Source organism: Salvelinus sp. IW2-2015, linkage group LG8 (genome assembly GCF_002910315.2).
Source record: "Salvelinus sp. IW2-2015 linkage group LG8, ASM291031v2, whole genome shotgun sequence".
Taxonomy (NCBI): domain Eukaryota; kingdom Metazoa; phylum Chordata; class Actinopteri; order Salmoniformes; family Salmonidae; genus Salvelinus; species Salvelinus sp. IW2-2015.
Window position 1 is genome coordinate 12,488,476 of NC_036848.1, and position 18,105 is coordinate 12,506,580.

General features: G+C 44.8%; 1 protein-coding gene across 3 annotated transcripts in view; it reads right to left on the minus strand.

The window, feature by feature from the left end:
* The window catches only part of LOC111967431 (rho guanine nucleotide exchange factor 6), a 29,401-nt gene that overhangs the window by 3,424 nt on the left and 7,872 nt on the right, over positions 1-18,105 (minus strand). For 2 of the 3 annotated variants that reach the window (XM_023992444.1, XM_023992446.2), the window contains exons 3-20: positions 17,512-17,596; positions 13,742-13,854; positions 13,260-13,464; positions 13,064-13,116; positions 12,823-12,917; positions 12,531-12,626; positions 9,662-9,784; positions 8,099-8,237; positions 7,788-7,847; positions 6,780-6,926; positions 5,372-5,458; positions 5,204-5,285; positions 4,269-4,384; positions 3,850-4,014; positions 2,861-2,881; positions 1,829-1,922; positions 880-981; positions 567-666 (exon numbers count right to left, since the gene is read on the minus strand). In XM_023992444.1, coding sequence (XP_023848212.1) covers positions 567-666; positions 880-981; positions 1,829-1,922; positions 2,861-2,881; positions 3,850-4,014; positions 4,269-4,384; positions 5,204-5,285; positions 5,372-5,458; positions 6,780-6,926; positions 7,788-7,847; positions 8,099-8,237; positions 9,662-9,784; positions 12,531-12,626; positions 12,823-12,917; positions 13,064-13,116; positions 13,260-13,464; positions 13,742-13,854; positions 17,512-17,596 — 1,883 coding nt within the window. The remainder of the gene's footprint in view (positions 1-566; positions 667-879; positions 982-1,828; positions 1,923-2,860; positions 2,882-3,849; positions 4,015-4,268; positions 4,385-5,203; positions 5,286-5,371; positions 5,459-6,779; positions 6,927-7,787; positions 7,848-8,098; positions 8,238-9,661; positions 9,785-12,530; positions 12,627-12,822; positions 12,918-13,063; positions 13,117-13,259; positions 13,465-13,741; positions 13,855-17,511; positions 17,597-18,105) is intronic. The other variant, XM_023992445.2, reaches the window with a different exon arrangement.

The following is an 18,105-nucleotide window of genomic DNA, read 5'->3' on the forward strand; positions in this document are numbered from 1 at the left end:
TTAACATACACACTATTTCAAATATTTATGAAATGCACATTGTTATATTGGTAGCACTTATTTGTTCTCTTGACTCCAACCCCATTCGATGCGTGGAACGGATGTGGGTGGAGCCATGTCTACATAATAGTGCTAAGGCAGTGTGTCCGATACATAAAGCTTATTAAAGAGCAGTGACACTATCAAGAGCGGCGACACTATCAAGAGCGGCGACACTATCAAGAGCGGCGACACTATCAAGAGCGGCGACACTATCAAGAGCGGTGTGCAGGTTTCTAATTTTACTCAACTGTTACCATGCACCTGCAACAAAGACAGCTAGATGTGCGAGTGCCTTTTGAATTCTGGCCAATATATCATATTTTTCACATTTTTGACGGTATTTTATGTTTTTAATAATAAAAAAGTTCTAAAATAAACTTTGAGTAGTTCATGATCTTAGGGGGCAACAAATAAGTGATTTCAAATGAGTCTTTCTCCATTCTGATGGTATACCGCCCCGCCCTAACACACAGTGTTGTAATGGTTTAATAAACGTCTATTCTCCTGAGTGGTGGCCATCTTACTTTTCCTCTATGCTTGTCTGACCGTTGTTCTTCATCTCCTCCACCATGATCTTCTCTTCCTCTGGCAGCAGGACCTGAGGGACACACACTTTCCTCACCGCTGCAGAAAGACACAATAACACACATGTAAGTCTGAGTCATTGCCATGCCTATCTATGGGCCATTAAAGGTGTGACACACACACACCTTGTACCTGTTGAAATAAATTATTTGTCTGTATAACACACACATCTATGACAGGTTGAAAATAATCACTCACACACAGATGCATACAAGTGCGCGTGCCCACAGACAGACACTCTCTTCAGCTCACCTGTGCTGGCCTGATGCTGGCTGGCATGATGCTGGCTGGCCCCTGTGCAGTAGGCCTCGATCACCTTCAGAATCTGGGCATCCTCCTCCAGAGCAGCTGTACCTGTCAATCAAAGGCACACAGGGGAAACTGGGAGTCAGGAGCCTTCTGAACCACAAAGACTGACTTTAAATTACAACATTCAACTGACACACAGACCTGACAGACAGACAGGAACAACTGATTTAGCTACTTCATCTCTATGGTAACTGTCTGTGTGTCTGCTACAGATGGTCAGTTCCCCTCTCATTGTTCCAGTTACTTTAAATTAACTGTCTAGTTTTTCCAGATTTCTATTAAATATGACCTATAATTAATTACAATATGAGTGAAATAGTTTTCCTTCCAATAAATGGTAATGAAGTGTGTTTAAAAGCAGCTTTTCTGTGTTAGAATGGTTAAGGGCTACAACAGAATGGTGTCTACCGTCATTAAAAATATTAAATGGCAAAAGCTGATTGGCCAGCTCAGCCAACTTGACATCACGTTAAATGAGGAAACAGCAAGCATTTTTAAACAGTCTGTTTGAGTAGTATTTTTTCCCCCCGAAGTGTTTTTATTTTATTTACACTTTGGCCACAAATATGAGTATAGGATGAGTCAACAACATTATTTGGGTATGAGTTAACGGACTATGAACTTCAAAAAGTGAGATTTTACTGGACAGTTACTAGGAGCTGGATGTCTCACCTAGCGATGACACTGAATGTGTGAGGTACCATAAACCACGTGAGACATGCGTTTTGAGTTACGTGCAGTGAATTACACTGGAGTGTTGATTCACAGTGAGAGAAATGAGTTAATTGTTTAGGCAGCGACTGTATTTTGCCACGCAGAGTGTGAATCTGTGCTTTCCTTGGTGGCAACACATTTATGGTTTCATTTCCTAGAGTGGAATGATCAAACCTACTTTTCCGTAAGAGGAACTCATCATCGGAATGTTTTCTTTCTGCTCTGCGTTTTGGGAAGAAATTCTTAATGGGCCCAGAGCTCTTACTGGAGTCCTGTAGGAGTGACAGAACTGTTAGGAGGGTACGGTACACAGAGTCATAGCCAACACAGTGACACACACCTTCAAGCCAGGGGGAAAAACATCACGGTAAATGCAAGCCTACAGTAACACACACACATTGCCTCCATAGACGAAAACATACACGGTGACAAAGTCTTAGAAGTTCCACAAGCATGGGACAGCAGTAACCAAAGAAACCTGGGGCATGTTCATTAGGGCACGCAACAGGAAAATAAAATTATAATTTCTTATTGGAGAATTTAAGTAGCCACTCCCCGTTTCAGTCAGGTTTCTTCCATTTGGTGCCTAATGAACACAACCCTGGTATTATTTTAAACAGTTTACTTTTAGAAACAAAAATTGTCCCCTCCGAGTCATTAATTAACACATTTTGTTTTTAGCACAACCATGTCACACACTTGTTGCTAACTGTGTGGCCTATGTCATCACATCTGCTATAATGAATCACCTTTACCGTTAACGAGATCATTATTAAAATAATGAACAATTTTAAAACCCTCTTTTATGTAACCCCTCCCATTTTCAAACCTGTAAATTGCCATTTATTCTTTCTTATTTGATCATATGCTAGCCAAGGTGCAACAAGAAGCAGCTTCGTTGAAAATAAAGCACACACACACATTAATTTATGCACAATGTGTCCATCTCAATAAAGATGTGTGGGATGAGTGCTTCTGCATCAAATTCTACTTGTATCCGTTACCTAGAAATAACTTGGTGTTACCTAGAAAACAGAACGTCTGCCAGAGGCTCTTGGTGAGTACGGGGATAAAAGACAGACAAGGCAGCAGAGAACACAGGAAACCAACAGCTTACAACAGAGGAAGAGGCAAACAGAGCAATGACATGCCACTTCAGCACATGCACGCACACATCCACACAGAAGGAGAGCGATAGATCTAGCCTCACCTTCAAGATAGAAGACATCCTCTACAGCAGCCAGTATGGAGATAGAGAGAGAGAGATAGATAGAGATATAGAGAGAGATGCATGAGAAGAAAAAAGAAAGTGGGAGAAATTAGAACAGGGTGAACTGTGAAAATGGCAGTACCCCCCCCCCATCCTGCAGTATGAAGAAAACAGAGTGATGATTCCACAGAAAAAAAGAGAGGGAAAGGGGAGATGCATTCTCCAGAGAGGTAGAGGAGACCCCAGCTAATAGCTGCTTTAACCCTGGGGGCATAGAGCATAGTGGGTAATGCTGCACTCTAGCTTTAGAATATCGTGAAATCTCACCACAAATGACCTATTTTCAACCTACGTCATTGTACGTAACGTCTTTCTGTCAACGTTTTCATGGATCTCAGGAATCCGCAAAACGATAACCATTTTTTAAGAGGACTATTCTGGCAAAATAAATGGTCAGTGACCAAGCTCGACCTCACCGCACACTGACCACTTCCCGACCCTGTGGAGTAGCAGCTGGTGCAGCCCACCACCAGGTCAACTTGACAGCCAGACAAACGCCATTCAAAAGACAAGTCTGTACCGGAATGAATGTAGTTACTTATCACCAACACAACCCCCCCCACCTTGTCTATACACTGTTTTTATATAGATTCGTTGACCCCCGTTTGCCTACTCATCTGGTAAGAGCTCTGCCCACTCAAACAGCTATATCTGACAGGGTTTTTCCATGGACCCGTTAAACTCATGTTACTGTAAAAGACAAAGCAGTGCTCTTTACCCCAGGCTCCGAATATACTTAGTGGGTGCAGGCTTTTGTCCTAACCCAGCACTATATCCTGATTCAAGTAATCAGCTATTCATCAAGAACCTGAATAGCTCCAGACTCTAGAGGGTTAGTGCTGGGCTGGAACAAAACCCTGCACCTCTCAGGTACCAAGACTGAAGAACAAAGAGATAGATGGATATTCTGTAGGTCTGGGTTGGCCTACCTCCTTGTAGCCCAGTGCAGCGGAGGGCTTGAGAGGTGGGGCGGGGCGCAGGCAGCTCAGGGACCAGGGCTTGGTGGTCTTGGGGGGCTCCAGGGGTCCCCGGTTGGCCTGGCAGGGGGTGCTGAAGCTGGGCAGGTGAGTGGGGGTGCCCAGCATACTGACCGGCTTTCAGTCAGAGAGATGGGATGTGTGACGTTCAATGCAAGTGCCAGCCATGTGTGAAGTACAGTGGATGTTCAAATGGTTCAGCGCAATGCGAGTTCTCGATACATGTGAAGTGGTGTAGATGTTTTCATACTATGATACTAAGTCGAGAGGGAAATACAGCACAGCCATTTTGTTTAGTGAACATTCTCTACGCAACGGCACTTTCTACATCTTTTCAAAAAGAAATCATGAACAGTGTGCCACGTCTTTACCTTGATAATGGTGCCCACGGGGCTGGCTCCTTCGCTGTAGGCATGGAGATGGTCCAGCCACTCCTGCAGCTCCTGGGGGTTACTGCAGAACACTGTGACGCGATCCATCGTGCTTCCTGCAACACACACACACACTTCAGTGGGTTGCACTTTGCAGGGAAGATTCAGGCTAGGTTACCTAGAGATAGGGCTGGGTAAAACTGTTAGCAAGACGTTTCGTAAAGCCCACATGTAGGGCACCTGGCATGAATCATAAACGTCCACCATGACAGCTGGCGAGTTGCGACTGGATGAAAAACTGGATTATGGTGTCATGGTTAAAAAATAAAATAAAAACTGTTAGCCAATCATAGCCTGTGTCCTGCGGCAAGTATATAAGACAACTAGGAGGAGTGGTTCTCCCTGCAGCCCTTGCATGTTAATGATAGCATTGCATAAACGCTATGACGCATAATTTCACGTAATTCATTAATGTAGCGTCGTTTCCCTTTCCCTCAGTGAACGTCATGAGTAACTGCATCATTAAACCCGAGATGAATCAAGGTTTTTACACAGTTTGTACTGAAGGCATTGGAATGAGAATGACATAATATAATAGGAAGCTGCTCTGTCAGAGGGATGTCAAGGAAGAAATCCTCCATTGATTCACTAAAAATGAGGCGCAACTGCATTACTGACCTTCAACCCACTGACGTGTAGAGTGTAATGGACCAGTGACCTCTGATCTATTCAACAGGACCAGTGTGTTAAGATATAGGCCTTTCACAGGAAACCCAATCCTTGGCACTGATCACAAAAATCACTAGAACGTATCTATTTGATGGAACTGCAGACAACACCAAAGCGTATGAAAATGTATGCACCCACTACTGTAAGTCACTCTGGATAAGAGCGTCTGCTAAATGACTCAAGGGTCCCTCGCTAACCTACGGTACCTGTGATCTCAAAGGTGTAGTGGCCGTTCTCCGTGTCCTCCGTCTGCCTGGAGACTGTGGAGCCTGTCAGCGGCAGCCTTCCCTGGGGGGGGACAGAGAGAGGGGGGAGGGGGGGGGGTTGACACACTTCCCCAGATTGAGTGCAATACTTTGGACGCATTAGGTTACCTGGTATATGAAGCCGCTCATGCGCGGACTAGCAGACAGCAGGACCAGCACACCGGGAAACAGCATGAGGTAGCGCTCCTCCTTCTCCTATGGGGAACACACACGCAGCYTCACAGAATCAATCACACAACGACACCCACGGACACAGGTGAGTGTCTGGGAACTCGGGCAATGGGATATGAAAATCCCTGTCACATGTACTCCATTGTTGAGGGAGCTAGCCCATAAGCATTTCGGTGCACCTTTTATCCCTGCTGTAAACTGTGTACGTGGCGAATACTTTTGATTTGACATCGAATGTGAATCCCAAATCACAATATTTCAGCTAAGTTAAAAAGGTCAAGACAACAGGGAATAGGTTTGAAAGATTGGCGTCAGGTGGTGCTTCAATCAGGCCAAAACACAGCCAGATAATTGTTCCTCTCAGCTTTCAGATCTTCATAGTCGACCCCTACACAGAAACCACACTGCGGGGGAGGGGGACTGGCTTTCCACTCTATATATGGCCAGTCTGGGGTTTCCGATTCATAATGAAATTAGATATTTGATTAACATAGGCATAACGTATGAGAGGGGGTGGCAATCAGCATATAGGACTCATCTATAGGACTACAGAGGGTAGTGCGAACGGCTCCGTACATCACTGGGGCCAATCTTCCTGCCATCCAGGACCTCTATACCAGGCGGTGTCAGAGAAAGGCCATAAAAATTGTCAAAGACTCCAGCCACCCTAGTCGTAGACTGTTCTCTCAGCTACTGCCTGGCAAGTGCACCGGAGCGCCAAGTCTAGGTCCAAAAGGCTTCTAAACAGCTTCTACCCCCAAGCCATAACCCTCCTGAACCTCTAGTCAAATGGCTACCCAGACTATTTGCATTGCACCCCCCTCCACATCACTGCCACTCTCTGTTATCATCTATGCATAGTCACTTTAATTAACTCTACCTACATGTACATACTACCTCAACTAACCTGTTGTATTCAGCGCATGTGACTAATACAATTTCATCTCCAGAATGTGTTCGACGGAAACAATCTTATCTGTGCCAAATAATGTGGCAATGGCACGTTCAGTCATTTGGAAATGCTATTCACAGGAGCTGAAATAATATAATTCTGGGGAAATAGGTCCTTGTATCAATTCTACGCCTGTGAGTGAACAAACGGGCAACAATTGTATTTCCTGGTCGTCAAGCAGAGAATGTAACTGGCCTACCTCACTTTTCTCGTTATTCGCCTAACCACCGTTCATACTGCTCAAAACATTGTTATTTTGAACTTTGACCGTCTCGGAGGTGGTCTGTAGCACTCTCTCTGGGTAGTTGCCCTTACACACAGATCTAGGATAGGCTTACCTTCCCCAGATCCTAACACTTAATATTGGGATACACCTGTATCTGTTGCTCTCACCTCATTGGTCCCGTTCTGCATGTGGACCAGGGACATGTAGGCCACGTGACCCAGAGACTTCATGCCGTCTCCCTCCCAGCCTCTCACTGGCTCTGACAGGATCTGTAGCTCCAGGTTCTTACGCTTCCGCAGGTCCTGACACTGGGTCTGAAAGGAGAGGTGTCCATTACTGTATAGTTCATATAAGAAATTGAAACACTGTTAATGTGTGGTGGATAGATTAACCATAAGATAAAAGCTGTTTTAAGCCTGGTTTAGTAAGCATTTCCACACTATAAATGCAAAAATGTCCATGATATGGCAATGCTGCAACAGGTATAAAAGAACTGTGCATCGTGCAAAGGTGAATTACAGAGAACAGTTTACCGGGACCAGAAGGGGGATTCCCCATCTCTCAAAGACAAAATGACAAATCAACACCAACCAGGTTCACGTTAAATAGGGCTGGTGGACCCAAAATATGCTCAAATACACACCTCAAGAGACTACTACAGTGTGTGTGAGTCAACGCTTCCCCGCAAACTCTCAGCCACACTGTGGAAACTGCCTCTCAAACTACTGCTCCAACAGAAAACGGTGTTTCATGCTGCTATTTCAGTCCACAACCCACGATTGGAAAACGTTTTTCACTGAGGACATATTACACAGGAAGCAAGATCGTTTTTTCTTTTCAATTAAAACAACCGAGGTGGGCGTATCATCTTGAGAATTTCTCTCATGGAAGACAGTCTTTTATGTGATGCTCCATCTCAGTTTGGAAACATAAGAACTATATACAAGCAACATCTCCAATCTTCTGAGAAGGACAGCCTTCAGTAGTTTCAAATTGCTAGGTGTGCTTTCATCAAGACAGACAGTGATGATTCTTGGTAGTGTGTTAGGTAATATAGACTAGATGATGCTACTGTAGACTTGTGAGTTGATACAGTACTCAGCGTACACGGCTAATCTCTATGGACCATGTCTACCTAAACATTGCATGAGGAACCACAGGGGTTCTGTACCTACCACCAAGCTTTTAAAAGCCACCGTAACCTTCAAGATGTCACTGTAGTCCGGGTGGGCCTCCTGCAAGATAGTCAACAAATTATAKACATTTAAATAATTTATATCTTACACAATACCCAATTAAAAATATAGAAATCAAATCTACATTAACACGTTTGGGAGGGATATCAATACATGGTATATCAATGGTATTTGGGCATTGTAGGGGAGTGCTATCTGGAACAGCGGAGGTGAGTTAAATCTCAGTTGCATACGGATCCATAGATGGGCCTATAGAGAGTTATGTTGGCTCCAGATGAGGCCTAATGTACCTCTATATGTCTCTCCAGCTCCTGCAGCAGGATGGGATACTTGTCCAGCCTCATGAAGGGTTTACTCAGGCTGGTGGTCAGGGTCAGGATGCCTGGCGTACTAGCCCCCTGGCTCTCCATGAACGTACCCAGCTCCTCACTACAACAGACAGAGACACACACACACAGTTTTACTGCTGGGTGACCATGTAAAGAGACAGAGAAAATATTCTACCATGGAAAAAAATCTAGATTTGTTGAATGTGTTTGGTAGTGAAAGAAAAAAGCTGAAAAGGATCCCACAGTATGAAAGATGCTAATTAGTTCAGTGTGAAATCAAAAGTGCCTCACCTGCCTGGAACATAACCACAACTATAGATATCCTGTGTGCAGCTTCCTGTGTGTGTGTGTGTTTGTATGTGTCATGACAGTGTTCTCTTGTCTCTGCAGTGCATGTTTTCACATGAACAATTACGCAGCAAGAGACCGAGGGGGGGGGGGGGGCGACGACGACACCAGTTCCACAATAGTGTACATGATTAATTGCGTTACTAACATAATAATTACACAACCGCTTGATTCATTGCTCTGTTTGCTCGTTACAACTACATTGCGTGTGATGGACAGCGCTGTGATTAACTGTTCACAGAGCCTCAGGGCCCGGCTGATTGTAGTGAGGGGATATGAATCAGGAGGCTACAAATTAAAAAAGGTCACTCACAACGGACGAGAAATCCTGACTGGTTGCATCACTGTTCGTTATGAGAACTGCTCAGCCTCCGACCGCAAGGCACTACAGAGGGTAGTGCGAACGGCCCAGTACATCACTGGGGCCAAGCTTCCTGCCATCCAGGACCTCTATATCAGGCGGTGTCAGAGGAAGGCCATAAAAATTGTCAAAGACTCCAGACACCCTAGTCATACTGTTCTCTCTGCTACTGCATGGCAAGTGGTACTGGAGCYCCAAGTCTAGGTCCAAGAGGCTTCTAAACAGCTTCTACCCCCAAGCCATAAGACTCCTGAACATCGAGTSAAATGGCTACCCAGACTATTCACATTGCACCCCCCTCCCCACACCACTGCCACTCTCTGTTGTCATCTATGCATAGTCACTTTAATTAACTCTACCTACATGTACATACTACCTCAACTAACCGGTGCCCCCGCCCATTGACTCTGTACCGGCACCCCCTGTATATATTGTCATTTGATTTTTTTACTGCTGCTCTTTAATTACTTGTTACTTTTATCTCTTATTCTTATCCATATTTTTTGAAACTGCACTGTTGGTTAGGGGCTCGTAAGTAAGCATTTCACTGTAAGGTCTACACCTGTTGTATTCGGCGTATGTGACTAATACAATTTTATTTGAGACACCGCTCTGTTGCGCCTCTACATTTCCAGAGAAAGTATGACTCCTAGTGGCTCAAAGAGAAACTGCAACTACTCTTCTATAGCCTATGGTTATCCACAAAGACATTACATTTTACTTGCAATACTAAACTGATGGACTTGATTTGCAGTGAAATGTCAATCAAATGCAGATGCATGTCATGCAGAACTGAGATGCCAGTAAGGACTGACCTGTGGTCAGTGAGTACGCAGACAGCCGAAGGGTGACTGGAGCAGTATGACCGGTACAGCCTCCTGATCTGACTAATCAGGTTGAGGTAGCAGGCAGCCAATCGCTGCTGGCTCTCTGGAACCCTGCAACACACAGAGAGAAGTGGGTGTGTTAGTTACTAGGACAACAGTTGGGTTGTTCCTGTATGTTTAGTTTCCGATTCCATTCTACATATTGACCACTAGAGGGAGCATAGAAACCTGAGGCCATACCATCTAGAGCTGCAGGTAACTGCCAAAATAAAGGAAACACCAACAAGTGTCTAAATAAGGCGTTGGGCCACCACGAGCCGCCAGAACAGGTTCACTACGCCATGGCATAGATTATTGGCAAAGTGTCTGGAACTCTATTGGAAGGATGTGATACCATTCTTTGTTGATGATCAAACGCTGTCTCATGCGCCACTCCAGAATCTCCCATAACTGTTCAATTGGGTTGAGATCTGGTGACGGCCTAGAGCATATGGTTTACATCGTTTTCATGCTCATCAAACCATTCAGTGACCACTCGTGCCCTGTGGATGGGGGCATTGTCATCCTATTGGGACATAGCCATGGTAGCCTAAATAATGGTCTGCACAGCATTTTTAGACATTACCCTAAGCATGATGGGATGCTAATTGCATAATTAACTCAGGAAACACACCTGTGTGGAAGCACTTGCATTCAATATACTTTGTATTCCTCATTTACTCAAGTGTTTCCATTATTTTGTCAGTTACAAGTACATCACAACAAATACAATTATCCCCAGAATATCTGATAGAAACCGCTGAGTAGGCAGAAAGTGTAGTGACAAAGATTAGACATTGTGTTAGGGTAATGTGATTGGACCAATTCAGTTGCCTCAATGAGCAGTGCCCCCACTGTTTCCTCATTACGCTCTCTCACAGTTCCTTCTGAAATTATTCAGACCCCTTGACTTTTTCCACCTTTTGTTACCTTACAGCCTCATTCTAAAATGGATAAAAATCCTCAGCAATCTACACACAATACCCCGTAGTGACAAAGCGAAAACAGGTTTTTCAAATGTTTTGCAAATGTATTAAACTTGAAAAACAGGAACACACTAACATTCYAAGGTTTGGGTTCACTTAGAAATGTCCTTGTTTTTGAAAGAAAAGCCKATTTTTTGWCCATTACAATAACATCAAATTGATCAGAAATACAGTGTAGACATTGTTAATGTTGTAAATGACTATTGTAGCTGGAAACGGATTTTAATGGAATATCTACATAGGCGTACAGAGGCCCATTATCAGCAACCATCACTCCTGTGTTCCAATGGCACGTTGTGTTAACTAAACCAAGTATATAATTTTAAAAGGCTAATTGAGCATTAGAAAACCTTTCTGCAATTATGTTAGCACAGCTGAAAACTGTTGTTCTAATTAAAGAAGCAATAAAACTGGCCTTCTTTAGACTAGCTGAGTATCTGGAGCATCAGCATTTTTGGGTTCGATTACAGGCTCAAAGTGGCCAGAAACAAAGACCTTTCTCCTGAAACTCGTCAGTCTATTCTTGTTCTGAGAAAAGAAGGCTATTCCATGCGAGAAATTGCCAAGAAACTGCAGATTTCGTACAACGCTGTGTACTACTCCCTTCACAGAACAGCGCAAACTGGCTCTAACCAGAATAGAAAGAGAGTTTCTAAGTATCCTCAAACCTTTGAACGGTACACACACACATATTTCCTTTATTATCCTCCAACCCTACCACTCCTCCCCCAAATGGAGAAAACTAGTGAACAACAACGCTTAGGCCTGTATTTCCAGCGTATACATACTATATACATTTAATGGTGCATCCTGTTTCCATTGATCATCCTTGAGATGTTTCTACAACTTGATTGGAGTCCACCTGTGGTAAATTCAATTGATTAGACATGATTTGGAAAGGCACACACCTGTCAATGTAAGATCCCACAGTTGACAGTGCATGTCAGAGCAAAAACCAAGCCATGAAGTTGAAGGAATTGTCCGTAGATCCCCGAGAKAGGATTGTGTCGAGGCGCAGATCTGGGGAAGGGTACCAAAAAAATGTCTGCAGCATTGAAGGTCCCCAAGAACACAGTGGCCTCCATCATTCTTAAATGGAAGAAGTTTTGAACCCCCAAGACTCTTCCCAGAGCTGGCCGCCCGGCCAAACTGAGCAATCGGGTGAGATGGGCCTTGTTCAGGGAGGTGACCAATAACTCTGACAGATCACCAGAGTTTCTCTGTGGAGATGGAAGAAACTTCCCAGAAGGACAACCATATCTGCAGCACTCCACTAATAAGTCCTTTATTGTAGAGTGACCAGACGGAAGACACTCCTCAGTAAAAGGCACACGACAGCCCGCTTGGAGTTTGCCAAAAGGCACCTAAAGTCTCGCTGGCTATGGGAAACAAGATTCTCTGGTCTCATGAAAATAAGATGGAACACTTTGGCCTGAATGCCAAGCGTCAAGTCTGGAGGAAACCTGGCACCATCCCTACGGTGAAGCATGGTGGTGGCAGCATTATGCTGTTTGAACGTTTTTCAGTGGCAGAGACCGGGAGACTAGTCAGGATCGAGGGAAAGATGAACAGAGCAAAATACAGAGAGACCCTTGATGAAAACCTGCTCCAGAGTGCTCAGGACCTCAGACTGGGGCGAAGGTTCACCTTCCAACAGAACAACGACCCTAAGCACACAGTCAAGACAAAATGTATAAAAACAGTTTTTGCTTTGTCATTATGTGGTATTGGGTGTAGATTGATGAGGGGCAAAAAACYATTTAATCCATTTTAGAATAAGGCTGCAACGTAACAAAATGTCTGAATACTTTCCGAATGCACTGTACACTTACTTGGTGCACTCGTCCAGAGCAAGAACCAGACCCTGCTGGAAGGTGAGGATCTCCTCCAGGTTACCACTCAGACTGCCACTGTCTGTAATGCTCAGCCTGGACACCACACAGCAGAGAACATAGAATTACAATGAGTAGAACAGATATACCCATTAAAAACAACGGCATGTTGCATGGGTCATTCGGAGAGATTCACAATGCCACAAGACTCTTTAGTAACTGGTATTTCAAAATGTATCTAAACAGTTTGCATCTGAATGAATTGACCCCCATCCTTGTTCGCTGAGCTTACTTGTCGCTGGCCTTTAGAGGTCGTAGGTAACAGCTCAACATTGTCTGCAGCTCCTTGACAAACTCCCTCTCATGCTCCAGGATGTCCTGCACCACCTGAYAAAGATCATTTAAATAACCCACATCCTATTCGAGACAGAAARGCTGACACAGCCTAAACTGTTCCGCAAAGCGAAGCTGTAGTGGCCCAGTGCATATGGAGCTGTAGAAAAGGGACATCCAATGGGAGAGGGCCCACTCACCACACTGTAGTAGTTCTTGGTCAGTTGAGATGCTTTAGGAGACACAGGTTTATCTGCAAGAGGTAAGGTAGTCGGGGGCYAAGTTACAGAGCAGCAAACAGCACACAGAATGAGTGGTGGTGTTCTGCTAAGCATCATAATCTAGTCTGGTGTTTGTCCAGCATGGTACCACAGACTCTTTCCCAGCCCTACTCACCACAGGGCTTGACCTCGCGGACATAGTTGCTGGGGAACCAGCCCGTCTTGCCYTTGAGCGAGCCCTCCCACCAGCCGCCCTCCTCCTGGCGCGACACACTGATCAGGTCTCCCTTGTTGAAAGACAGCTCATCCTCGTTGTTCTGCTTGAACTGGAAGCGCGCCTTCACCAGCACCAGCCCGCCTCCGCCGTTCTCCGACATCTCCTGGTTGCGTAGAATAGTTGTCAGTTACTGACTCGTATACAATCTAACCAATCAGGAAAGTTTGATTTATTATGCATTTATGTAATTTGTGAGCCGAGTGTACAAGCCGTTCAGGACAGGCGTACAGGAGTGTGAATATATTTGTAATTGCTGGTTAACAGCACATGCTACAAAAAAGGTTCCAATTAGGTCCGTTTCACTGTCAGGGTCATCCTTTTACAAACACGGAATGACACACAAACGACTAATGTGACTGAGTGTGTGCGTGCGTCCTTACCGCTGGTTTGGATTGTCTGCGCAGGGACTTGGACCTGGAAGAGGTGTGTGAGGTGGTGGACTGGCTAGGAGCAGGTGTGCCGGACTGGGGACATGACCTCTCAGTGCCACAGTCTGTGGAGGAGAAAATACACACACACACACACACACACACACACCTTAAATAGTTAAGTATGATCCACCATGTAGCAATGTGACTGCAAAGGACTCGGAGGTTAGATAAATGTTTGTGAGTCTATCCTTGAATATCATGAATACGACAACTTACAATTATTTTAATCAAGTACAAAATCACTGTTTCATTTTACAATTACACTACTCATGACAGATGAGATGACAGAAATACTTGTCTTTCGCACACACACTTCAGTCGTCAGGTTAAATGGATTTCAGACCAATGTTGAAGCATTGGTCTGTGCAGTGCTAGCAGCTTGTTGATGACAATGTGTTTCAATGCAAGCCGTTCGCTCTGCGGAGTCCCCAAGGGACAGTGGGCACACAGATGTCTGCAGTGCCTAGCTGACAGAATCACCTCAACTAGCACACACTGATCCCAGACCAGCCATCTAACACAGACAAGCTGAGAAACCTTGATGCATATTATCATTGACCAACATCAATGATGTAATGGCTCATTATACCTCAAATGTGCTCAAGTAAACAGATGGCGTGGATGGTAGTTTGAGTTGGACAATAACACTGGCAGGTAGACAAAATAATCTTCAAAGAGCTGACTAATAAACTCTTGTTAGTGTTCTCTGACAGGAGTCGTCTTGTGAGAGGACTCCCTTGCAGMCACAGTGATGCACTAGCTTCTAGCCCCAGCAGTACCAACAGAGCTGGGCATGTCTCTGCCACAACCTCTTCCAATGCCAGCTGCAAAACCTAAGTCAACAACTACACTAAACAAAAATATAAAAACGCAACATGTAAAGTGTTRCTCCCATGTTCCATGAGTTGTAATAAATAWAAAAATCCCATAAATGTTCCATACGCACCAAAAGCTTATTTCTCTCAAACACTGAGGAGTATTTCTGTCTATAATGAAGCCCTTTAGTGGGGGAAAACTCATTCTGATTGGCTGGGCCTGGCTCCCCAGTGGGTGGGCCTATGCCCAGTCATGTGAAGTCCATAGATTAGGCCCTAATAAATTTATTTCAAATTGACTGATGTCCTTGTATGAACTGTAACAAAGTAAAATCTGAAATTGTTGCATGTTGCATTTATATTTTTGTTCAGTGTATGTGGACCCACAGCCATCCATTCCAACATACTATTAGATCAATACTTGGATCGATGTCGGGAGGTGACAGCGAATACTTTCTAAATGAACCAACACATGACTTTAAAATGAAACATTTGCATCCTTGTCGGCTGGTACCGAGTCTACATCCACTATCCAACGAGGGAAAGTGTCCTGGAGTWGAACCTTCATTTGATCTCCTTTCAATATAGGAGCAGATCATCACCAAGCTATTTATACATGTTTTGATAGAGAACCAACCATCTGGAAGGCAGGATTAGCTATATATCCTATTAGTCACACAGACCATTATAATAAGAATTGATAAAGAGAGATTGGCAGAGGTATTGCGACAGTCTGGAAATGACTGGAGGAAAAAGCACCAGGATCATGTTTTTATTCAACCTTTTAGACCCGAGAATAGAGATATAAAAAAAAGACATTTTCCAAGGTAGATCTGGTCATGTAGGCTATAGGAAAGCCCTGTCCAGATATAAAATGACTGGTGTGCTTTGGTGGTTCAGAGTTCTCCTTTAACAATTGGAGGGCACTCCATACATATATCCATACTGGTTCAGCCAACTATTTCTAGGGCACCGCCAAGAGTCAGTGCCAACCTGGACATCACCCTCATTCCCCATCCCTTTACAACTGCAGACGGCAGGCCAGTATAGAAGGAATGCTTGCGTTTCTCTTAGCTGTGAGGGGGTGAGTATTCCACATCCCTTTACACATGCAGTGAGATGCCCAGACAAGCCCTGTACTGTAGTCGGCAGCTCCCTCCTCGTGGCCTGGCCACCAATACTTCTCGCAGCTGCACTGTCAGAATGTGCACACAACCACACAGAAACACAGGGAGAGAGACACAGTACTGAGGCCCGTCAGAGGATCAGCAGAAACACAGAGAGAGAGACACAGTACTGAGGCCCGTCAGAGGATCATGATAAGCAGAAACACAGGGAGAGAGACACAGTACTGAGGCCCGTCAGAGGATCAGCAGAAACACAGGGAGAGAGACACAGTACTGAGGCTGTCAGAGATCAGCAGAACACAGGGAGAGAGACACAGTACTGAGGCCCGTCAGAGGATCATGATCAAGCAGAAACACAGAGAGAGAGACACAGTACTGAGGCCTGTCAGAGGATCATGATAAGCAGAAACACAGGGAGAAGAGACACAGTACTGAGGCCTGTCAGAGGATCAGCAGAAAACACAGGGAGAGAGACACAGTACTGAGGCTGTCAGAGGATCAGCAGAAAACACAGGGAGAGAGACACGTACTGAGGCCTGTCAGAGGATCAGCAGAAACACAGGGAGAGAGCCACAGTACTGAGGCCTGTCAGAGGATCAGCAGAAACACAGGGAGAGAGACACAGTATGAGGCCTGTCAGAGGATCGATAAGCAGAAAACACAGAGAGAGAGACACAGTACTGAGGCCTGTCAGAGGATCATGATAAGCAGAAACACAGGGAGAGAGACACAGTACTGAGGCCTGTCAGAGATCAACAGAAACCACAGGGAGAGAGACACAGTACTGAGGCCTGTCAGAGGATCAGCAGCAAACACAGGGAGAGAGACACAGTTTGAGGCCTGTAGAGGATCATGATAACAGAACACAGGGAGAAGAGACACAGTACTGAGGCCTGTCAGAGGATCAGCAGAAACACAGGGAGAGAGACACAGTACTGAGGCCTGTCAGAGGATCATGATAAGCAGAAACACAGGGAGAGATGCCTCTTCTCGAACCCATTAAAGAGCGTATGACTAACCCAGCCCAAATCAATAGCACTAGACAGACATTTTGAAGACTATTCCATTTCAAGCTGAGAGAGCGAGAGATTCTGGTCCAATCGTCATGCTCCGGCCTTTAGCATCGATGCTCTCTGATGAGGATTGGCGCTAAGACAACTTCAAACACATAACGACACTATTAGATACAGTCAAGTGATGGCTTTTAGAATTAGCAGTAGGACATGAGAGCCATGGTAGTCAGAGTAAATATGGTACTCTGCTGGAGACCCTTAGAAACAGACACACAGCCATGCCAGCTGTCTGTGAACAGGGCACCTTTTAAGATTCACCAGGCCTACTGGGACCAATCCAGCGAAAAATGACACATGCATATTCATTTTACACACACAAGACAGAGTGTATTTTAAACCACAACGTTGAGTGTGGTCATTGTGAGTCTCAGCACTACACACTTCACACACTAATGCGTAGRTGTAAAATGATTCAGTTTTCTACTAGAGCTTACAGCGTGTGAGGGCAGACAGTCATGCAAACGTAGCATACACATCAATGATTACAATATTGCATGATAATGAAGGCAGGTGAGTACATTTTATTTGGGCCTAAACTTTAAGCTCATTATGTATGGTCTTATTCAGTGGGGTACAATGTTTACCACCTTAAAAATAGAAATAATGTGTGGAGTAGAAATGTCTGTTTAACCCAGTGCATTTCTATCCGACTGTTTTGTAGCTCTGCATCCTCCTGAATAAGGCCCAACAGTCATTCGACTTACCTTGGGTGGCGAAGTTGACTCCCAGCAGAGTGGTCAGCACTTTGTTAAAGTTCTCGCCAGAGTACAGGCACTCCGGTTCAAATCCCTGGCAGGAGAGGAGACCGACACAAAGAAGACACGTTCAATTCAAAAACAAAATACCTGGCTGCTTATATGACTGACTAAAATCAGCAGGGGACAAGAAGTAGGTATAAAATCATTAGCAACAAAGATGTAGGAGATACTGCTTGGCTGATTATCAGACAGAGAGAATCCTGACCGCAGCCCAGCATCAACACATAATGGGATGTGACTTACACACAAGAAGACGGAGAGAAAAACAGACGTGTTGAATGTGACCCATATTTTTCAAGGCCTAGTGGTTTTGGTAACGAAACAGACGGTTCGCTCCTCATTTGGGGGGTTCCTGAGTGGCGCAGCTGTCTAAGGCACTGCATCTCAGTGCAAAAGGCGTCACTACAGACCCTGGTTCGATTCCAGGCTGTATCACAACCAGCTGTGATTGGGAGTCCCATAGGGCGGCGCACAATTGGCACAGCGTCGTCCGGGTTAGGGTTTGACCGGGGTAGGCAGTCATTGTAAATAAGAATTTCT